General features: G+C 42.0%; 1 protein-coding gene across 1 annotated transcript in view; it reads left to right on the plus strand.

Annotated features, from left to right (window-relative positions):
* Positions 1-1,642: 1,642 nt before the first annotated feature.
* LOC112240904 (fascin-like) overlaps positions 1,643-25,344 on the plus strand; it is a 29,015-nt gene continuing 5,313 nt past the window's right edge. The window contains exons 1-4 of the mRNA XM_042316125.1: positions 1,643-2,245; positions 6,535-6,585; positions 6,843-7,254; positions 19,079-19,241. Coding sequence (XP_042172059.1) covers positions 1,850-2,245; positions 6,535-6,585; positions 6,843-7,254; positions 19,079-19,241 — 1,022 coding nt within the window. The 5' untranslated portion in view covers positions 1,643-1,849. The remainder of the gene's footprint in view (positions 2,246-6,534; positions 6,586-6,842; positions 7,255-19,078; positions 19,242-25,344) is intronic.

A 25,344-nucleotide genomic window follows, 5' to 3' on the forward strand; every position in this document is an offset into this window, starting at 1 on the left:
TTATTACTGCATTGTCGGAACTAGAAGCACAAGCATTTCGCTACACTCGCATTAACATCTGCTAACCATGTGTATGTGACAAATAAAATTTGATTTGATTTCTAATTTACCCCCAACAGTGAACATTACACATACAGAAGTTTCAAAGAATAAGGACATTTCAAATGTCATATTTTCTATATATACAGTGTTGTAACAATGTACAAATGGTTAAAATACAAAAGGTATCTCTATATCTACACAACCTCTCTGTCTGGCTGCTAACGGTAACCCCCAGGGTACTGTATCTCTATATCTACACAACCTCTCTGTCTGGCTGCTAACGGTAACCCCCAGGGTACTGTATCTCTATATCTACACAACCTCTCTGTCTGGCTGCTAACGGTAACCCCCAGGGTACTGTATCTCTATATCTACACAACCTCTCTGTCTGGCTGCTAACGGTAACCCCCAGGGTACTGTATCTCTATATCTACACAACCTCTCTGTCTGGCTGCTAACGGTAACCCCCAGGGTACTGTATCTCTATATCTACACAACCTCTCTGTCTGGCTGCTAATATCTACACAACCCTCTGTCTGGGCCGGTAACCCCCAGGGTACTGTATCTCTATATCTACACAACCTCTCTGTCTGGCTGCTAACGGTAACCCCCAGGGTACTGTATCTCTATATCTACACAACCTCTCTGTCTGGCTGCTAACGGTAACCCCCAGGGTACTGTATCTCTATATCTACACAACCTCTCTGTCTGGCTGCCTCCCTATCTCTCTTTCTCTCTCTCTTTCCTCCCCCCTCCTCTCTCTCTCTCTCTCTCTCTCTCTCTCTCTCTAGGCTACTGTATCTATAGTCTATCTACCCTATTTAGCCCCCCCACACCCCCACATCTCTCTCTCTCTCTGTCGTTTTCTCTCTCTCTATTTCTCTCTCTCTCTCTTTATCTCTATTCTCTCTCTCTCTCTCTCTCTGTCTCTCTCTCTCTGTCTCTTTCTCTCTATCTGTCTGTCTGTCTCTCTCTGTCTGTCTCTCTCTCTTTCTCTAAACAATAACAAATGAACAGTAAACATTACACTCACAGAAGTTTCAAAAGAATAAAGACATTTCAAATGTCATATTATGTCTATATACAGTGTCGTAGCGATGTACAAATAGTTAAAGTAGAAAAGGGAAAATAAATAAACATAAATCTCTCTCTCTGTGTGTGTCTCTCTCTCTCCCTGTGTCTCTCTCTCCATCGGTCTCTCTCTCTCTGTGTGTGTCTCTCTCTCTCTCTCTCTGTGTGTGTCTCTCTCTGTGTCTGTCTCTCTCTCTCTGTGTCTGTCTCTCTCTCTCTCTGTGTGTGTCTCTCTCTCTCTCTCTCTCTCTGTGTGTGTGTGTCTCTCTCTCTCTGTCTCTCTCTCTCTCTCTCTCTCTGTGTCTGTCTCTCTCTCTCTGTGTGTCTGTCTCTCTGTCCATCCATATCTGTAACCTGAGAGATGTAATAATGATTACCAGATAAACGACTTGTAACTGTCTATTCATAGTGATGGGCCAGGTTGATATTTGCATGCAAGTGGTGTGTGTGTGACGCGTGTGTGTGTGTGTGTGTGAGTGTGTGTGTGTGTGCTGCAGTTCCCTGGCCCATCCTCCTCGCCTGTATCCCATCCCCTGCAGCACGGAGTCTGTCTGTAGTCAGGGGACAGAGCCAGCGGCGCGCCAACTCTACAGCCCCGTCACACAGCACAAAGAACCTCCTTTATTTCAATCCACGCACTACATTTACCGGAGCCTCCTCACGCACACAGCAACTCTTTTTCTCTCTCTCTCTCTCTCTCTGGTCCCCGGTCAGAACGGACGGTTCGGTAAGGATCATGTCTTCCAATGGCTGTTGTACCGGCGGCGGTGACGTGCTGCAGATCCAACTCGGGCTGATTAACGCAGGAAATAAATATCTAACGGCTGAAACGTTCGGTTTTAAAATCAACGCCTCCGCACCGAGTCTGAAGAAGAAACAGATGTGGACGTTGGAGCAGAACACCGGTGACACAGCGGGAGACTCGAGCAGCAGCGTGGTGTTCCTCCGGTCGCACCTCGGGCGGTATCTGGGTACGGATAAAGACGGGAACGTTACCGGGGAGAGCGAGTGTCGAGGTAAAGACTGCAGGTTCGTGTTAACGGCGCATGATGACGGCCGCTGGTCGCTGCTCTCTGAGCCCTTCGGGAGGTACCTGGGAGGCAGCGAAGACCGGATCAGCTGCTTCGCTCAGGTATTGGAGGTTGTTATAGGAGTTGTGTGTCCGCATCCTGGCTTCATAGACGAGACGTAACATAGTTAACGTAAATCGGGGACCTTTTATATTATGTTACAAGACAGAAAGGGGTTGGTTGGTCGATGTGTATGTGTGGTCGGGGTGTATGTGTGGTGGGGGTGTATGTGTCAGGGTGTATGTGTGGTCGGGGTGTATGTGTGGTCAGGGTGTATGTGTGGTCGGGGTGTATGTGTGGTCAGGGTGTATGTGTGGTCGGGGTGTATGTGTTGTCAGGGTGTATGTGTGGTCGGGGTGTATGTGTGGGGGTGTATGTGTGGTATGTGTGGTCGGGGTGTATGTGTGGTGGGGGTGTATGTGGTCGGGGTGTATGTGTGGTCGGGGTGTATGTGTGGTCAGGGTGTATGTGTGGTCAGGGGTATGTGTGGTCGGGGTGTATGTGTGGTGTGGGGGTGTATGTGTGGTCAGGGTGTATGTGTGGTCGGGGGTGTATGTGTCGGGGTGTATGTGTGGTCGGGGTGTATGTGTGGGGTGTATGTGTGGTCAGGGTGTATGTGTGTGTGGTCGGGGTGTATGTGTGGTCGGGGTGTATGTGTGGTCGGGGTGTATGTGTGGTCGGGGTGTATGTGTGGTATATGTGTGGGGTGTATGTGTGGTCGGGGTGGTGTGGTCGGGGTGTGTGGTCGGGGTGTATGTGTGGTCATGTGGGGTATGTGTCAGGGTGTATGTGTGGTGGGGCGTATGTGTTGTCAGGGTGTATGTGTGGTCGGGGTGTATGTGTGTGTGGGGTGTATGTGTGGTCAGGGTGTATGTGTGGTCGGGGTGTATGTGTGGTCGGGGTGTATGTGTGGTCGGGGTGTATGTGTGGTCGGGGTGTATGTGTGGTCGGGGTGTATGTGTGGTCGGGGTGTATGTGTGGTCGGGGTGTATGTGTGGTCAGGGTGTATGTGTGGTCAGGGTGTATGTGTGGTCAGGGTGTATGTGTGGTCGGGGTGTATGTGTGGTCGGGGTGTATGTGTGGTCAGGGTGTATGTGTGGTCGGGGTGTATGTGTGGTCAGGGTGTATGTGTGGTCGGGGTGTATGTATGTGTGGTCGGGGTGTATGTGTGGTCGGGGTGTATGTGTGGTCATGTGTGGTCAGGGGGTGTATGTGTGGTCAGGGTGTATGTGTGGTCAGGGTGTGTGTGGTCAGGGTGTATGTGTGGTCGGGGTGTATGTGTGGTCAGGGTGTATGTGTGGTCGGGGTGTATGTGTTGGTCAGGGTGTATGTGTGGTCGGGGTGTATGTGTGGTCGGGGGGTGCATGTGTGGTCGGGGTGTATGTGTGTCGGGGTGTATGTGTGGTCGGGTGTATGTGGTCGGGGTGTATGTGTGGTCGGGTGTATGTGTGGTGTGTGGTCGGGGTGTATGTGTGGTCGGGGTGTATGTGTGGTCGGGGTGTGGTGGTCGGGGTGTATGTGGTCAGGGGTATGGGGTGTTATGTGTGGTCGGGGTGTTTATGTGTGGTCAGGGGTGTATGTATGGTCTGGGTGTATGTGTCGGGGTGTATGTGTCGGGGTGTATGTGTGTGTATGGTGGTCGGGTGTATGTGTGGTCAGGGTGTTATGTGTGGTCAGGGTGTATGTGTGGTTGGGGTGTTATGTGTGGTCAGGGTGTATGTGTGGTCAGGGTGTATGTGTCGGGGTGTTATGTGTGGTCGGGGTGTATGTGTGGTCGGGGTGTATGTATGGTTTGGGTGTATGTATGGTCTGGGTGTATGTGTGGTCAGGGTGTATGTGTGGTACGGGTGTATGTGTGGTACGGGTGTATGTGTGGGTGTATAAACATTAGCTAGAAACCCAAAGGTTATGTGTTGGAATCTCATCATGGACAACTTGAGCATTTTTACCTTACTAACCCTAACCTTAACTTTGCAACTACTTAGCATGTTAACCCTTCCCCTAACCTTAAAACCATTTAACCTACCTTAATCCTGGGTTAAGGGTAGCCTAGTGGTTAGAGCGTTAGACTAGTAACCGCAAGGTTGCAAGTTCAAACCCCTGAGCTGACAAGGTACAAATCTGTCGTTCTGCCCCTGAACAGGCAGTTAACTGTTCCTAGGCTGTCATTGAAAATAAGAATTTGTTCTTAACTGACTTGCCTAGTTAAATAAAGGTAAAAAAAATATATTAAAAAAATCCCTAACCTCTAGCCTAGCTAAAGTTAGACACAACAGATTGAAATTTGTAACATATTGTATGACTCACAATTGAAAACATATCATAGGAATTGTAATTCGTAACATACAGTATCATATGAGTTGTAATTTGTAACATACAGTATCATATGAGTTGTAATTTGTAACATACAGTATCATATGAGTTGTAATTCGTAACATACAGTATCATATGAGTTGGATAATGGCCACAAATGAATTACATACCAATAAGAAACTGTAACATCATACTTCATATTTCCCCATACTGAATAGTAGGGGAATCCTCTGAGACCAGGTTGGAGTGTGCAGGTGTATAGCCTGTAGTGCTTGTGCTTGTGTGCAGTGTTGAGGAGTAGTGAACTACATTTTGCCATGTAGCTGAACTAAATTCAAAATCTAGGTAGTGTTTTCAGTAGTTAATTTCTTTATTGCCATGTAGCGGTGTAGCTAACGACTGGAACTACCCACTACTGTTTTACCATGTAGCGGTGTAGCTAACTAACTACTGGAACTACACACTACTGTGTTACCATGTAGCTAACTACTGGAACTACACACTACTGTTTTACCCTGTAGCGGTGTAGCTAACTACTGGAACTACACACTACTGTTTTACCATGTAGCGGTGTAGCTAACTACTGGAACTACACACTACTGTGTTACCATGTAGCTAACTACTGGAACTACACACTACTGTTTTACCATGTAGCGGTGTAGCGGTGTAGATAACTACTGGAACTACACACTACTGTTTTACCATGTAGCGGTGTAGCTAACTAACTATTGGAACTACCCACTACTGTTTTACCATGTAGCGGTGTAGATAACTACTGGAACTACACACTACTGTTTTACCATGTAGCGGTGTAGCTAACTACTGGAACTACACACTACTGTTTTACCATGTAGAGGTGTAGCTAACTAACTACTGGAACTACACACTACTGTTTTACCATGTAGCGGTGTAGCTAACTACTGGAACTACACACTACTGTTTTACCATGTAGAGGTGTAGCTAACTAACTACTGGAACTACACACTACTGTTTTACCATGTAGCTAACAACTGGAACTACACACTACTGTTTTACCATGTAGCGGTGTAGCTAACTACTGGAACTACACACTACTGTGTTACCATGTAGCGGTGTAGCTAACTACTGGAACTACACACTACTGTTTTACCATGTGTATTAACAGGATGTGTATATTAACAGGATGTGTGTGTGTATTAACAGGACATGTGTATTAACAGGATGTGTGTAATAACAGGATGTGTGTGTATTAACAGGATGTGTGTGTGTATTAACAGGATGTGTGTGTGTGTTAACAGGATGTGTGTGTGTGTTAACAGGATGTGTGTATTAACAGGATGTGTGTATTAACAGGATGTGTGTATTAACAGGATGTGTGTGTGTATTAACAGGATGTGTGTATTAACAGGATGTGTGTATTAACAGGATGTGTGTGTGTATTAACAGGATGTGTGTGTATAAACAGGATGTGTGTATTAACAGGATGTGTGTATTATTAACAGGATGTGTGTGTATTAACAGGATGTGTGTATTAACAGGATGTGTGTATTAACAGGATGTGTGTGTGTATTAACAGGATGTGTGTGTATAAAAAGGATGTGTGTATTAACAGGATGTGTGTATTATTAACAGGATGTGTGTGTTAACAGGATGTGTGTATTAACAGGAGGTGTGTATTATTAACAGGATGTGTGTATTATTAACAGGATGTGTGTATTATTAACAGGATGTGTGTATTATTAACAGGATGTGTGTATTAACAGGATGTGTGTATTATTAACATGATGTGTGTATTATTAACAGGATGTGTGTATTATTAACAGGATGTGTGTATTATTAACAGGATGTGTGTATTATTAACAGGATGTGTGTATTATTAACAGGATGTGTGTATTATTAACAGGATGTGTGTATTATTAACAGGATGTGTGTATTATTAACAGGATGTGTGTGTAAACAGGATGTGTGTGTGTTTAACAGGATGTGTGTGTATTAACATGATGTGTGTATTAACAGGATGTGTGTATTAACAGGATGTGTGTGTGTGTGTGTGTTCCAGACAGTATCAGCAGCAGAGAAGTGGTGTGTCCACCTGGCCATGCATCCCCAGGTAACTAATGCACACACACACACACACACACACACACACACACACACACACACACACACACACACACACACACACACACACACACACACACACACACACACACACACACACACACATCACCCTGCCTCCCCCCAGGTGAACCTGTTCAGCCTGGCCAGGACATGCCCACCCTGACCTCTAAACCTCCCCCAGGTGAACCTGTTCAGCCTGGCCAGGAAGCGTTATGCCCACCTGACCTCTAACCCCTCCCCCACCAGGTGAACCTGTTCAGCCTGGCCAGGAAGCGTTATGCCCACCTGACCTCTAACCCCGACCACTCTGAGGTCTCTATAGACCGTGACTTCCCGTGGGGTGTCGACTCTCTGGTCACCCTGGTGTTCCTGGATCAACGCTATCACCTGCAGACGTCTGATAACCGCTTCCTGAAGAACGACGGCAGCCTGGAGGCCGCGCCGGACAAGACCACCGGATACACGCTGGAGTTCCGCTCCGGCAAGGTGGCGTTCAGGGATTGTTCCGGGCGCTACCTGGCACCGTCGGGCCCGAGCGGGACCATGAAGAGCGGGAAGAACAGCCGCTTGGGGAAGGATGAGATGTTCTCTCTGGAGCAGAGTCACCCTCAGGTGGTTCTCACCGCCGGCAACGAGAGGAACGTCTCCACCAGGCAAGGTAGGACCAACACAACCTTCTAGAACAGTACTAGAACCTAACCAGGCAAGGTAGGGCCAACACAACCTTCTAGAACAGTACTAGAACCTAACCAGGCAAGGTAGGACCAACACAACCTTCTAGAACAGTACTAGAACCTAACCAGGCAAGGTAGGGCCAACACAACCTTCTAGAACAGTACTAGAACCTAACCAGGCAAGGTAGGGCCAACACAACCTTCTCGAACAGTACTAGAACCTAACCAGGCAAGGTAGGGCCAACACAACCTTCTAGAACCTTACCAGGCAAGATAGGACCAACACAACCTTAGTGGAACCTTACTAGAACCATACCAGGGAAGATAGGACCAACACAACCTTACTAGAACCTTACCAGGCAAGATAGGACCAACACAACCTTAGTGGAACCTTACCAGGGAAGATAGGACCAACACAACCTTACTAGAACCTTACCAGGGATGATAGGACCAACACAACCTTACTAGAACCTTACCAGGGAAGATAGGACCAACACAACCTTACTAGAACCTTACCAGGGAAGATGGGACCAACACAACCTTACTAGAACCATACCAGGGAAGATAGGACCAACACAAACTTAGTGGAACCTTACTAGAACCATACCAGGGAAGATAGGACCGACACAACCTTACTAGAACATTACCAGGGAAGATGGGACCAACACAACCTTACTAGAACCTTACCAGGGAAGATGGGACCAACACAACCTTAGTGGAACCTTACTAGAACCATACCAGGGAAGATAGGACCAACACAAACTTAGTGGAACCTTACTAGAACATTACCAGGGAAGATAGGAGCAACACAGCCTTACTAGGACCTTACCAGGGAAGATAGGACCAACACAACCTTACTAGAACCTTACCAGGCAAGATAGGACCAACACAACCTTAGTGGAACCTTACCAGGGAAGATAGGACCAACACAACCTTACTAGAACCTTACCAGGCAAGATAGGACCAACACAACCTTAGTGGAACCTTACCAGGGAAGATAGGACCAACACAACCTTACTAGAACCTTACCAGGGATGATAGGACCAACACAACCTTACTAGAATCTTACCAGGGATGATAGGATCAACACAACCTTACTAGAACCTTACTAGAACCTTACCAGGGAAGATAGGACCAACACAACCTTAGTGGAACCTTACTAGAACCTTACTAGGGATGATAGGACCAACACAACCTTACTAGAACCTTACTAGGGATGATAGGATCAACACAACCTTACTAGTTTAACCTTACTAGAAATTTATCAGGGAAGAACAACAACAACCTAGAACTAGAGACCTGTAGAACCTTTCTAGAACATCCACCAGGCAAAGTAGGACACGCAGAACTAGAATGAGGTGATATCTATAATGGTTGACCTAAACAGAATTGATCTCATTTCTTCAAACAGCTCAAATTTTAAAGGAACAAGAACATCCAAACAAACGATTTTTACACAATACTGGAATTTCCAGTAGTGTTTCTAGTCTGATGGAGACTGTGTCCTGTGACTTTATTTCAACTTCTATGAGCATCTAAATGACACAGCTACAAACCTCTAGCGGTGTCTGGGGTGTGACCTTATGACCTCTAGCGGTGTCTGTCCTGTGACTTTATGACCTCTAGCGGTGTCTGGGGTGTGACCTTTATGACCTCTAGCGGTGTCTGGGGTGTGACCTTATGACCTCTAGCGGTGTCTGGGGTGTGATGCTTCCTCTGGTACAGGACAGGAAAGAGGAGAGGGGAATGTTTTCATTTAGGGAAACCCATTCCACGTTCCTCTGGTGACATCACTGTCTCTCACAGCTGGGAGAGAGCGGGGGGGGTATTAGGGGCTCAGACAGGGTCAGATTTGTCTCCTCAGACAGGGTCAGATTAGAGTCTCCTCTCTCATCTTCTTTTACAGATTGAAGACCTCTTCCTCCCTCCTCTTGTCATCATCCCCTTCTCCTCCTCCTCTTCTCCACCTCTGCTCCTCTTCCTTATCCCTTCCTCTCCTTCTCCTTCTCTTCCCCTCCCCTCTTGTCATCATCCCCTCCTCCTCTTCTCCTCCTCTCTCCTCTTCTTCCTTATCCCTTCCTCTCCTTCTCCTTCTCTTCCCCTCCCCCTCTTGTCATCATCCCCTCCTCCTCTCTCCGCCTCCTCCTCTTCTCCACCTCTTGTCATCTCCTCCTCCTCCTCCTCCTCTTCTCCACCTCCTCTTCCTTATCTCTCCTTCTCCTTCTCTTCCCCTCCCCCTCTTGTCATTCCTCTTCTCCACCTCCTCTTCCTCCCTTCCCTCCTCCCTCTTCCCCTCCACCTCTTGTCATCATCTCCTCCTCCTCCTCCTCCTCTTCTCCACCTCCTCTTCCTTATCTTCCTCTATCTCCTCTCTCTCTTCCCTTCTCCTCCTCCCTTCTCCACCTCTTGTCATCATCCCCTTCTCCTCCTCCTCTTCTCCACCTCCTCTTCTCCGCCTCCCTTCCCTCCTTCCTCTCCTTCTCCTTCTCTTCCCCTCCCCTCTTGTCATCATCCCCTCCCCTCTTCTCCTCCTCCTCCTCTTCTCCTCCTCTTCCTTATCCCTTCCTCTCCCTCCTCTTCTTCCTCCCTCCTCCCTTCTCCTCCCCTCCCTTATCCCTCTTCTCTTCTCCCCTTCCTCCTCCTCCTCCTCTTCTCCACCTCCTCTTCCTTATCCCTTCCTCTCCTTCTCCCTCTCTTCCCCTCCCCCTCTTGTCATCATCCCCTTCCTCCTCCTCCTCCTCCTCTTCTCCGCCTCCTCTTCCTTATCCCTTCCTCTCCTTCTCCTTCTCTTCCCCTCCCCTCTTGTCATCATCCCCCTCCTCCTCCTCCTCTTCTCCACCTCCTCTTCCTTATCCCTTCCTCTCCTTCTCCCTCTCTTCCCCTCCCCTCTTGTCATCATCCCCTCCTCCTCCTCCTCCTCTTCTCCACCTCCTCTTCCTTATCCCTTCCTCTCCTTCTCCTTCTCTTCCCCTCCCCCTCTTGTCATCATCCCCTTCCCTCCTCCTCCTCCTCTTCTCCGCCTCCTCTTCCTTATCCCTTCCTCTCCTTCTCCCTCTCTCCTTCTCTTCCCCTCCCCCCTCTTCATCATCATCCTCTCCCTCTCCTCCTCCTCTTTCTACCTCCTCTCTTCTCCACCTCCTCTTCCTTATCCCTTCCTCTCCTTCTCCCTCTCTTCCCCTCCCCCTCTTGTCATCATCCCCTTCTCCTCCTCCTCCTCCTCTTCTCCACCTCCTCTTCCTTATCCCTTCTTCTCCTTCTCCCTCTCTTCCCCTCCTCCCCTTCCTCTCCTCCTCCTCTTCTCCTCCTCCCCTTCCCCTCCTCCCTTTCCCCACCTCCTCTTTCCCCTCCTCCTCTTGGTCCTCCCCTCCTCCTCTTGGTCCTCCCCTCCTCCTCTTTGTTCTCCCCTCCTCCTCTTCATCTCCTCCTCTTCCTCCCCTCCACCTCTTTCATCCCCTCTTCCTCCCCTCCACCTCTTTCATCCCCTCTTCCTCCCCTCCTCCTCCTTCTCTTCCCCAGCTCCTCTTTCCTCCTCCTCCTCCTCCCCTTCCCCAGGTCCTCTTTCCTCCTCCTCCTCTTCCCCAGCTCTCTTTCCTCCTCCCCCTCCTCTTCCCCAGCTCCTCTTTCCTCCTCCTCCTCCTCTTCCCCTCCTCCTCTTCCCCAGCTCCTCTTTCCTCCTCCTCTTCCCCGGCTCCTCTTTCCTCCTCCTCCTCCTCTTCCCCTCCTCCTCTTCCCCAGCTCCTCTTTCCTCCTCCTCCTCCACCTCTTCCCCTCCTCCTCTTTCCTCTTCCTCCTCCCCTTCCCCAGCTGCTCTTTACTCCTTCCCCCTCCTCTTCCCTCCTCCTCCTCCTCCCCTTCCCCTCCTTCTCTTTCCTCCTCCTCCTCCTCCTCTTCCCCAGCTCCTCTTTCCTCCTCCTCCTCCTCCCCCTTCCCCTCCTCTTTTTCCTCCTCCTCCTCCTCCTCTTCCCCTCCTCCTCCTCTTCCCCTCCTCCTCTTTCCTCCCCTCCTCTGCCCTGCATCATGTGTTTTCCATCTGCTCTCCCTTGCCCCCTTTCTCTTCCTCCCTCTTTCCCCTTTTCTCTGTTTGTCTCTCTGCCCTTTTCTCTGTCCACTGAACACATTTTTCCGCAGAAATTCTATCCGACCTTTGTGGTCGGTCCCAGTTTAGAAACTGTGTGTGTGTATGTGTGTGTGTGTGTGTGTGTGTGTGTGTGTGTGTGTGTGTGTGTGTGTGTGTGTGTGTGTGTGTGTGTGTGTGTGTGTGTGTGTGTGTGTGTGTGTGAGGGGGAGGGGTTAGAACAGCATAAGTCAGCAATTACTTTGAGAAAACTAAACGAGGGAGGAGAGGAGAAAAGAGCTCTGTAGACAAAGAGAGATGGAGGAAGTTGAAAAGGGAGAGATGATGTCGCTCTTGCTGCTGGTGATTCTCTGATCCACCTCTACGCAAATGACACCTTTCTGTATACTTCTGGCCCCTCTTTGGATACTGTGTTACCTAACCTCCAGACGAGCTTCAATGCCATACAACACTCCTTCCATGGCCTCCAACTGCTTTTAAATGCTAGTAAAACTAAATACATGCTATTCAAACGATCGCTGCCCGCACCTGCTCGCCCATCTAGCATCACTACTCTAGACGGTTCTGACCTAGAATATGTGGTGTCTGGCTAGACTGTAAACTCTCCTTCCAGACTCACATTAAGCACCTCCAATCCAAAATTAAATCTAGAAACAGGCTTCCTATTTCGCAACAAAGCCTCCTTCACTCATGCTGCCAAACATACCCTCGTAAAACTGACTATCCTACCTATCCTTGACTCCGGCGATGTCATTTACAAAATAGCCTCCAACACTCTACTCAGCAAATTGGATGCAGTTTATCACAGTGCCATCCGTTTTGTCACCAAAGCCCCATATACTACCCACTGCCGCAACCTGTATGCTCTAGTCGGCTGGCCCTCGCTTCTTACTCGTGTGAGGGGAAGGTTTCTCTCAAAAAAGTATTTAGTCATCCACCAATTGTGCAAGTTCTCCCACTTAAAAAGGTGGGAGAGGCCTGTAAGATGAGAAAAAGAAATCCAGAAAATCACATTGTAGGATTTTTAATGAATTTATTTTTAAATTATGGTGGAAAATAGGTATTTGGTCAATAACAAAAGTTTATCTCAATACTTTGTTATATACCCTTTGTTGGCAATGACAGAGGTCAAACGTTTTCTGTAAGTCTTCACAAGGTTTTCACACACTGTTGCTGGTATTTTGTCCCATTCCTCCATGCAGATCTCCTCTAGAGCAGTGATGTTTTGGGGCTGTTGCTGGGCAACACGGACTTTCAACTCCCTCCAAAGATTTTCTATGGGTTTGAGATCTGGAGACTGGCTAGGCCACTCCAGGACCTTGAAATGCTTCTTACGAAGCCACTCCTTCGTTGCCCGGGCGGTGTGTTTGGGATCATTGTCATGCTGAAAGACCCAGCCACTTTTCATCTTCAATGCCCTTGCTGATGGAAGGAGGTTTTCACTCAAAATCTCACGATACATGGCCCCATTCATTCTTTCCTTTACACGGATCAGTCGTCCTGGTCCCTTTGCAGAAAAACAGCCCCAAAGCATGATGTTTCCACCCCCATGCTTCACAGTAGGTATGGTGTTCTTTGGGTGCAACTCAGCATTCTTTGTCCTCCAAACACGACGAGTTGAGTTTTAACCAAAAAGTTCTATTTGGGTTTCATCTGACCATATGACATTCTCCCAATCTTCTTCTGGATCATCCAAATGCTCTCTAGCAAACTTCAGACGGGCCTGGACATGTACTGGCTTAAGCAGGGGGACACATCTGGCACTGTAGGATTTGAGTCCATGGCGGCGTAGTGTGTTACTGATGGTAGGCTTTGTTACTTTGGTCCCAGCTCTCTGCAGGTCATTCACTAGGTCCCCCCGTGTGGTACTGGGATTTTTGCTCACCATTCTTGTGATCATTTTGACCCCACGGGTGAGATCTTGCGAGGAGCCCCAGATCGAGAGAGATTATCAATGGTCTTGTATGTCTTCCATTTCCTAATAATTGCTCCCACAGTTGATTTTTTCAAACCAAGCTGCTTACCCATTGCAGATTCAGTCTTCCCAGCTTGGTGCAGGTCTACAATTTTGTTTCTGGTGTCCTTTGACAGCTCTTTGGTCTTGGCCATAGTGGAGTTTGGAGTGTGACTGTTTGAGGTTGTGGACAGGTGTCTTTTATACTGATAACAAGTTCAAACAGGTCATTAACAGCCATTAATACAGGTAACGAGTGGAGGACAGAGGAGCCTCTTAAAGAAGAAGTTACAGGTCTATGAGAGCCAGAAATCTTGCTTGTTGGTAGGTGACCAAATACTTATTTTCCACCATAATTTGCAAATAAATAAATAAATTCATAAAAAATCCTACAATGTGATTTTCTGGATTTTTTCCCCTAATTTGGTCTGTCATAGTTGAAGTGTACCTATGATGAAAATTACAGGCCTCTCTCATCTTTTTAAGTGGGAGAACTTGCACAATTGGTGGCTGACGAAATATTTTTTTGCCCCACTGTATATGTTGGGTATTAGTGAGTGATCTACTAGACTGGTACTGTATATAATATATGTTAGGTATTAGTGAGTGATCTACTAGTATAGACTGGTACTGTATATCTAATATATGTTGGGTATGAGTGTTCTACTAGACTGGTACTGTATATATAATATATGCTGGGTATTAGTGAGTGATCTACTAGACTGGTACTGTATATCTAATATATGTTGGGGATTAGTGATATACTAGTATAGACTGGTACTGTATATATAATATATGTTGGGTATTAATGAGTGATCTACTAGTATAGACTGGTAATGTATATCTAATATATGTTGGGTATTAGTGAGTGATCTACTAGACCGGTTCTGTATATCTAATATATGTTGGGTATTAGTGAGATACTAGTATAGACTGGTACTGTATATATAATATATGTTGGGTATTAGTGAGTGATCTACTAGACTGGTACTGTATATATAATATATGTTGGGTATTAATGAGTGATCTACTAGTATAGACTGGTAATGTATATCTAATATATGTTGGGTATTAGTGAGTGATCTACTAGACCGGTTCTGTATATCTAATATATGTTGGGTATTAGTGAGTGATCTACTAGTATAGACTGGTACTGTATATCTAATATATGTTGGGTATTAGTGAGTGATCTACTAGTATAGACTGGTACTGTATATAATATATGTTGGGTATTAGTGAGTGATCTACTAGTATAGACTGGTACTGTATATATAATATATGTTGGGTATTAGTGATCTACTAGTATAGACTGGTACTGTATATATAATATATGTTGGGTATTAGTGATCTACTAGTATAGACTGGTACTGTATATCTAATATATGTTGGGTAATAGTGATCTACTAGACTGGTACTGTATATCTAATATATGTTGGGTATTAGTGATCTACTAGACTGGTACTGTATATATAATATATGTTGGGTATTAGTGATCTACTAGTATAGACTGGTACTGTATATCTAATATATGTTGGGTATTAGTGATCTACTAGACTGGTACTGTATATATAATATATGTTGGGTATTAGTGATCTACTAGTATAGACTGGTACTGTATATCTAATATATGTTGGGTAATAGTGATCTACTAGTATATACTGGTACTGTATATCTAATATATGTTGGGTAAAAGTGAGTGATCTACTAGACTGGTACTGTATATAATATATGTTGAGTATTAGTGATCTACTAGACTGGTACTTTATATATAATATATTGTGGGTAGTAGTGATCTACTAGTATAGACTGGTACCATATATATAATATATGTTGGGCATTAGTGAGTGATCTACTAGACTGGTACTGTATATATAATATACGTTGGGCATTAGTGATCTACTAGTATAGACTGGTAATGTATATAGTATATGTTGGGTATTAGTGATCTACTACTATATACTGGTACTGTATATCTAATAAATGTTGGGTGTTGGGTATTAGTGAGTGATCTACTAATATATACTGGTACTGTATATCTAATATATGTTGGGTATTAGTGATCTACTAGTATAGACTGGTACTGTATATATAATATATGTTGGGTATTAGTGATCTACTAGACTGGTACTGTATATATAATATATGTTGGGTATTAGTGATCTACTAGTATAGACTGGTACTGTATATCTAATATATGTTGGGTATTAGTGATCTACTAGTATAGACTGGTACTGTATATATAATATATGTTGGGTATTAGTGATCTACTAGACCGGTTCTGTATATCTAATATATGTTGGGTATTAGTGAGTGATCTACTAGTATAGACTGGTACTGTATATATAATATATGTTGGGTATTAGTGATCTACTAGTATAGACTGGTACTGTATATATAATATATGTTGGGTATTAGTGAGTGATCTACTAGTATAGACTGGTACTGTATATATAATATATGTTGGGTATTAGTGATCTACTAGACTGGTACTGTATATATAATATATGTTGGGTATTAGTGAGTGATCTACTAATATAGACTGGTACTGTATATCTAATATATGTTGGGTATTAGTGATCTACTAGACTGGTACTGTATATATAATATATGTTGGTTATTAGTGAGTGATCTACTAGTATAGACTGGTACTGTATATCTAATATATGTTGGGTAATAGTGATCTACTAGTATAGACTGGTACTGTATATCTAATATATGTTGGGTATTAGTGACCTACTAGACTGGTACTGTATATATAATATATGTTGGGTATTAGTGATCTACTAGTATAGACTGGTACTGTATATATATATATGTTGGGGATTAGTGATCTACTAGTATAGACTGGTACTGTATATAATATATGTTGGGTATTAGTGTGATATAACTAGTATAGATCTACTAGTATAGACTGTACTGTATATAATATATGTTGGGTATTAGTGAGTGATCTACTAGTATAGACTGGTACTGTATATATAATATATGTTGGGTATTAGTGAGTGATCTACTAGTATAGACTGGTACTGTATATATAATATATGTTGGGTATTAGTGATCTACTAGACCGGTTCTGTATATCTAATATATGTTGGGTATTAGTGAGTGATCTACTAGTATAGACTGGTACTCTATATATAATATATGTTGGGTATTAGTGATCTACTAGTATAGACTGGTAATGTATATAGTATATGTTGGGTATTAGTGATCTACTACTATATACTGGTACTGTATATCTAATAAATGTTGGGTGTTGGGTATTAGTGAGTGATCTACTAATATATACTGGTACTGTATATCTAATATATGTTGGGTATTAGTGATCTACTAGACTGGTACTGTATATATAATATATGTTGGTTATTAGTGAGTGATCTACTAGTATAGACTGGTACTGTATATCTAATATATGTTGGGTAATAGTGAGTGATCTACTAGTATAGACTGGTACTGTATATATAATATATGTTGGGTATTAGTGATCTACTAGTATAGACTGGTACTGTATATATAATATATGTTGGGTATTAGTGATCTACTAGTATAGACTGGTACTGTATATATAATATATGTTGGGTATTAGTGATCTACTAGTATAGACTGGTACTGTATATATAATATATGTTGGGTATTAGTGATCTACTAGTATAGACTGGTACTGTATATATAATATATGTTGGGTATTAGTGATCTACTAGACTGGTACTGTATATATAATATATGTTGGGTATTAGTGATCTACTAGTATAGACTGGTACTGTATATATAATATATGTTGGGTATTAGTGAGTGATCTACTAGTATAGACTGGTACTGTATATATAATATATGTTGGGTATTAGTGATCTACTAGTATAGACTGGTACTGTATATATAATATATGTTGGGTATTAGTGATCTACTAGTATAGACTGGTACTGTATATAATATATGTTGGGTATTAGTGAGTGATCTACTAGTATAGACTGGTACTGTATATATAATATATGTTGGGTATTAGTGATCTACTAGTATAGACTGGTACTGTATATCTAATATATGTTGGGTATTAGTGATCTACTAGTATAGACTGGTACTGTATATATAATATATGTTGGGGATTAGTGATCTACTAGTATAGACTGGTACTGTATATAATATATGTTGGGTAATAGTGAGTGATCTACTAGACTGGTACTGTATATAATATATGTTGGGTACTAGTGAGTGATCTACTAGTATAGACTGGTACTGTATATATAATATATGTTGGGTATTAGTGATCTACTATTATAGACTGGTACTGTATATAATATATGTTAGGTATTAGTGAGTGATCTACTAGTATAGACTGGTACTGTATATATAATATATGTGGGCATTAGTGATCTACTAGACTGGTACTGTATATAATATATGTTGGGTATTAGTGAGTGATCTACTGGTATAGACTAGTACTGTATATCTAATATGTTGGGCATTAGTGATCTACTAGACTGGTACTGTATATCTAATATTTGTTGGGTATTAGTAATCTACTAGTATAGACTGGTACTGTATATATAGTATATGTTGGGGATTAGTGAGTGATCTACTAGTATAGACTGGTACTGTATATATAATATATGTTGGGCATTAGTGATCTACTAGACTGGTACTGTATATAATATATGTTGGGTATTAGTGATCTACTAGTATAGACTGGTACTGTATATATAATATATGTTGGGTATTAGTGATCTACTAGTATAGACTGGTACTGTATATCTAATATATGTTGGGTATTAGTGATCTACTAGACTGGTACTGTATATATAATATATGTTGGGTATTAGTGAGTGATCTACTAGTATAGACTGGTACTGTATATCTAATATATGTTGGGTAATAGTGAGTGATCTACTAGACTGGTACTGTATATAATATATGTTGGGTACTAGTGAGTGATCTACTAGTATAGACTGGTACTGTATATATAATATATGGTGGGTATTAGTGATCTACTAGTATAGACTGGTACTGTATATCTAATATATGTTGGGTATTAGTGATCTACTAGACTGGTACTGTATATATAATATATGTTGGGTATTAGTGAGTGATCTACTAGTATAGACTTGTACTGTATATATAATATATGTTGGGTATTAGTGAGTGATCTACTAGTATAGACTGGTACTGTATATCTAATATATGTTGGGTTTTAGTGAGTGATCTACTAGTATAGACTGGTGCTGTATATATAATATATGTTGGGTATTAGTGAGTGATCTACTAGTATAGACTTGTACTGTATATCTAATATATGTTGGGTATTAGTTAGTGATCTACTAGTATAGACTGGTACTGTATATATAATATATGTTGGGTATTAGTGAGTGATCTACTAGTATAGACTGGTACTGTATATATAATATATGTTGGGCATTAGTGATCTACTAGACTGGTACTCTATATATAATATATGTTGGGTAATAGTGATCTACTAGTATAGACTGGTACTGTATATATAATATATGTTGGGTATTAGTGATCTACTAGACTGGTACTGTATATAATATATGTTGAGTATTAGTGAGTGATCTACTAGACTGGTACTGTTTATAATATATGTGGGGTATTAGTGAGTGATCTACTAGACTGGTACTGTTTATAATATATGTGGGGTATTAGTGAGGGATCAACTAGTATAGACGGCATGTTGATTGAAACTCAACCCTAAATAATTCCTAGTTTCACAACACATTGTTCACAATTAACCCTGTATGATCTCTGTGACCCCTACCCCTGACCCCAGGCATGGACCTTTCGGCCAATCAGGATGAGGAGGGTGACCAGGAAGTGTTCCAGGTGGAGATGAGTCGTGAGACAGGAAACAGGAAGTGTTCGTTCCGCACTGCTGCAGGAAAGTACTGGACTCTCACCTCCACCGGAGGACTGCAGTGTACCGCCTCTACCAAGTAATACACTACACACTATACACACTATGCACTATACACTATACACACTACACACACTGCACACTATACACTATACACACTACACACTATACACACTACACACACTGCACACTATACACTATACACACTACACACTGTACACACTACACACTATACACACTATACACTACACACACTGTATACACTATACATTACACACACTATACACTATACACACTACACACACTGCACACTATACACTATACACACTACACACTATACACACTATGCACTATACACTATACACACTACACACACTGCACACTATACACTATACACAATACACACTAAACACACTATACACACTACACACTATACACACTATACATTACACACACTATACACACTACAAACTATACACACTATACACACTATACACACTATACACACTATACACACTATACACACTATACACTATACACTATACACACTATACACACTATACACTACACTACACACACTACACACTATACACTATACACACTATACACACTATACACACTATACACTATACACTATACACACTATACACACTATACACACTATACACACTATACACACTATACACACTATATATATACACTATATACACACTACACACTACACACTATACACTATACACACTATACACACTACACACTACACACTATACACACTACACACTATACACTATACACACTACACACTACACACACTATACACACTATACACACTATACACACTATACACACTACACACTATACACACTATACACTATACACTATACACACTACACACTATACACACTATACACACTACACACACTATACACACTATACACACTACACACTATACACACTATACACACTATACACACTATACACTATACACTATACACACTATACACTATACACTATACACACTATACACACTATACACTATACACACTATACACACTATACACTATATACACTATACACACTATACACTATACACACTATACACACTATACACTATACACACTACACACTATACACACTATACACGATACACACTATACACTATACACACTATACACACTATACACACTATACACTATACACACTCTACACTATATACACTATATACACTATACACTATATACACTATACACACTATACACTATACACACTATACACACTATACACACTATACACTATACACACTCTACACTATATACACTATATACACTATACACACTACACACTACACACACTACTATACACACTATACACACTATACACACTATACACACTATACACTATACACTATACACACTATACACACACTATACACACTATACACACTATACACACTACACTATACACTACACACTATACACACTACACACTATACTATACACTATACACACTATACACACTACACACTATACACACTATACACACTATACACTACTACACACTATACACACTATACACACTATACACTATACACTATACACACTACACACTATACACACTATACACACTATACACACTATACACTATACACACTATACACACACTATACACACTATACACTATACACACTATACACACTATACACTATACACACTATACTATACACACTATACACACACTACACACTACACACTATACACACTATACACTATACACACTATACAATACACACTATACACACTATACACACTATACACACACTACACACTATACACACTATACACACTATACACACTATACACACTACACACTATACACACTATACACTATACACTATACACTATACACACTATACACACTATACACACTATACACACTATACACTATACACACTATACACACTATACACACTATACACACTATACACACTATACACTATACACACTATACACACTATACACACTATACACACTATACACACTATACACACTATACACACTATACACTATACACACTACACACACTATACACTATACACTATACACACTACACTATACACACTATACACACTATACACTATATACACTATACACACTATACACTATACACACTATACACACTACACATATACACACTATACACACACTACACACTATACACACTATACACTATACACACTACACACTATATACACTATACTACTACACTACACACTATACACACTACACACTACACACTATACACACTATACACACTATACACACTACACTATACACACTATACACACTACACACTATACACACTACACACACTATACACACTATACACACTATACACACTACACACTATACACACTATACACTATACACACTACACACACTATACACACTATACACACTATACACACTACACACTATACACACTACACACACTATACACACTATACACACTATACACACTACACACTATACACACTATACACTATACTATACACACTATACACACTATACACACTATACACTACACTATACACACTATACACACTACACACACACTATACACACTACACTACACACATACACACTACACTACACACTATACACTATACACACTACACACATACACACTACACACACTATACACACTACACACACTATACACACTATACACACTATACACACTATACACACTACACACACACTATACACACTATACACACTATACACACTATACTATACACTATACACACTATATACACTATACACACTATACACACTATACACTATAACACTATACACACTATACACACACACACTACACTACACACACTATACACACTATACACTATACACACTATACACACTGACAATACACACTATACACACTATACACACTATACACACTATACACTATACACTATACACACTATACACTATAACACTATACACACACTATACACACTATACACTATACACACTATACACACTACACACTATACACTATACACTATACACACTATACACACTATACACACTATACACTATACACACTATACACACTACACACACTATACACACTATATACACACTATACACACTACACTACACACTACACTATACACATACACACACACTATACACACATATACACTATACACACTATACACTATACTAACACTACACACTATACACACTATACACACACACTATACACACTATACACTACTACTACACTATACACACTACACACACTATACACACTACACACACTATACACACTACACTACACACACTATACACTATACACACTATACACACTATACACACTACACTACACACACACTACACACTATACACACTACACACTATACACACTATACACACTATACACTATACACACACTATACACACTATACACACTATACACACTACACTACACACTATACACACTATACACACTACACACACTATACACACTACACACACTATACACACTACACACACTATACACACTATACACACTACACACTATACACACTATACACACTATACACACTATACACACTATACACACTACACACTACACACTATACACACTATACACACTACACTACTACACACACTATACACACTATACACACACACTATACACACTACACTATACACACTATACACACTACACACTATACACACTATACACACTATACTATACACACACTATACACACAATACACACACTACACACACACACACTATACACACTATACACACACACTACACATATACACTATACACACTATACACACTATACACACTATACACACACTATACACACTATACACACTATACACACTACACACTATACACACATATACACACTATACACACACTATACACACTACACACTACACACATATACACTATACACACTATACACTATACACATACACACTATACACACTATACACACTATACACACTATACACACTATACACACTACACACTATACACACTATACACACTATACACACTATACACACTATACACACTATACACACTATACACACTATACACACTATACACTATACACACACACTACACACTACACACACTATACACACACTATACACACTATACACACTATACACACTATACACTATACACACTATACACACTATACACACTATACACACTATACATACACACTACACTATACACACTATACACACTATACACACTATACACACTATACACACTACACACACTATACACACTACACACACTATACACACTATACACACTATACACACTATACACTATACACACTATACACACTACACTATACACACTATACACACTATATACACACACTATACACACTATATACACTATACACACACACTATACACTATACACACTACACACTACACACACTATACACACACTATACACACTATACACACTATACACACTACACACTACACACTATACACACTATACACACTACACACTATACACACTATACACACTAAACACACACTATACACTATACACACTATACACACTACACACTATACACAATATACACACTACACACTATACACACTATACACACTACACACACACTATACACTATACACACTATACACAATAAACACACTACACTACACACTATACACTACACACTATACACACAATACACACTACACTACACACACTCTATACACTATACACACTATACACACTACACACTATATCATAAAATCAAATCAAATTTATTTATATAGCCCTTCGTACTGCTGATATCTCAAAGTGCTGTACAGAAACCCAGCCTAAAACCCCAAACAGCAAGCAATGCAGGTGTAGAAGCACGGTGGCTAGGAAAAACTCCCTAGAAAGGCCAAACCTAGGAAGAAACCTAGAGAGGAACCAGGCTATGAGGGGTGGCCAGTCCTCTTCTGACTGTGCCGGGTGGAGATTATAACAGAACATGGCCAAGATGTTCAAATGTTCATAAATGACCAGCATGGTCGTATAATAATAAGGCAGAACAGTTGAAACTGGAGCAGCAGCACGACCAGGTGGACTGGGGACAGCAAGGAGTCATCATGTCAGGTAGTCCTGGGGCATGGTCCTAGGGCTCAGGTCCTCCGAGAGAGAGAAAGAAAGAGAGAAGGAGAGAATTAGAGAACGCACACTTAGATTCACACAGGACACCGAATAGGACAGGAGACAGTACTACAGATATAACAAACTGACCCTAGCCCCCCTACACATTAACTACTGCAGCATAAATACTGGAGGCTGAGACAGGAGGGGTCAGGAGACACTGTGGCCCCATCCTACACACCCACGGACAGGGCCAAACAGGAAGGATATAACCCCACCCACTTTGCCAAAGCACAGCCCCCACACCACTAGAGGGATATCTTCAACCACCAACTTACCATCCTGAGACAACTGAGTATAGCCCACAAAGATCTCTGCCATGGCACAACCCAAGGGGGGCACCAACCCAGACAGGATGACACAGTGAATCAGTGAATCAACCCACTCAGGTGACACACTATACCCTTCCAGGGACGACATGAGAGAGCCCCAGTTAGCCAGTGACTCAGCCCCTGTAATAGGGTCAGAGGCAGAGAATCTCAGTGGAAAGAGGGGAACCGGCCAGGCAGAGACAGCAAGGGCGGTTCGTTTACTCCAGAGCCTTCCGTTCACCTTCCCACTCCTGGGCCAGACTACACTCAATCATATGACCCACTGAAGAGATGAGTCTTCAGTAAAGACTTAAAGGTTGAGACCGAGTTTGCGTCTCTCACATGGTTAGGCAGACCATTCCATAAAAATGGAGCTCGATAGGAGAAAGCCCTGCCTCCAGCTGTTTGCTTAGAAATTCTAGGGACAATTAGGAGGCCTGCATCTTGTGACCGTAACGTACGTGTACGCTATACACACTATACACACTATACACACTACAGACACTACACACACTACACTACACACTACACACACTACACACTATACACACTATACACACTACACAAACTATACACACTATACACACTACACACTACTACACACTATACACACTATGCACACTACTATACACACTATACACACTAT

This window comes from Oncorhynchus tshawytscha, unplaced genomic scaffold (genome assembly GCF_018296145.1).
Source record: "Oncorhynchus tshawytscha isolate Ot180627B unplaced genomic scaffold, Otsh_v2.0 Un_contig_242_pilon_pilon, whole genome shotgun sequence".
Lineage (NCBI taxonomy): Eukaryota > Metazoa > Chordata > Actinopteri > Salmoniformes > Salmonidae > Oncorhynchus > Oncorhynchus tshawytscha.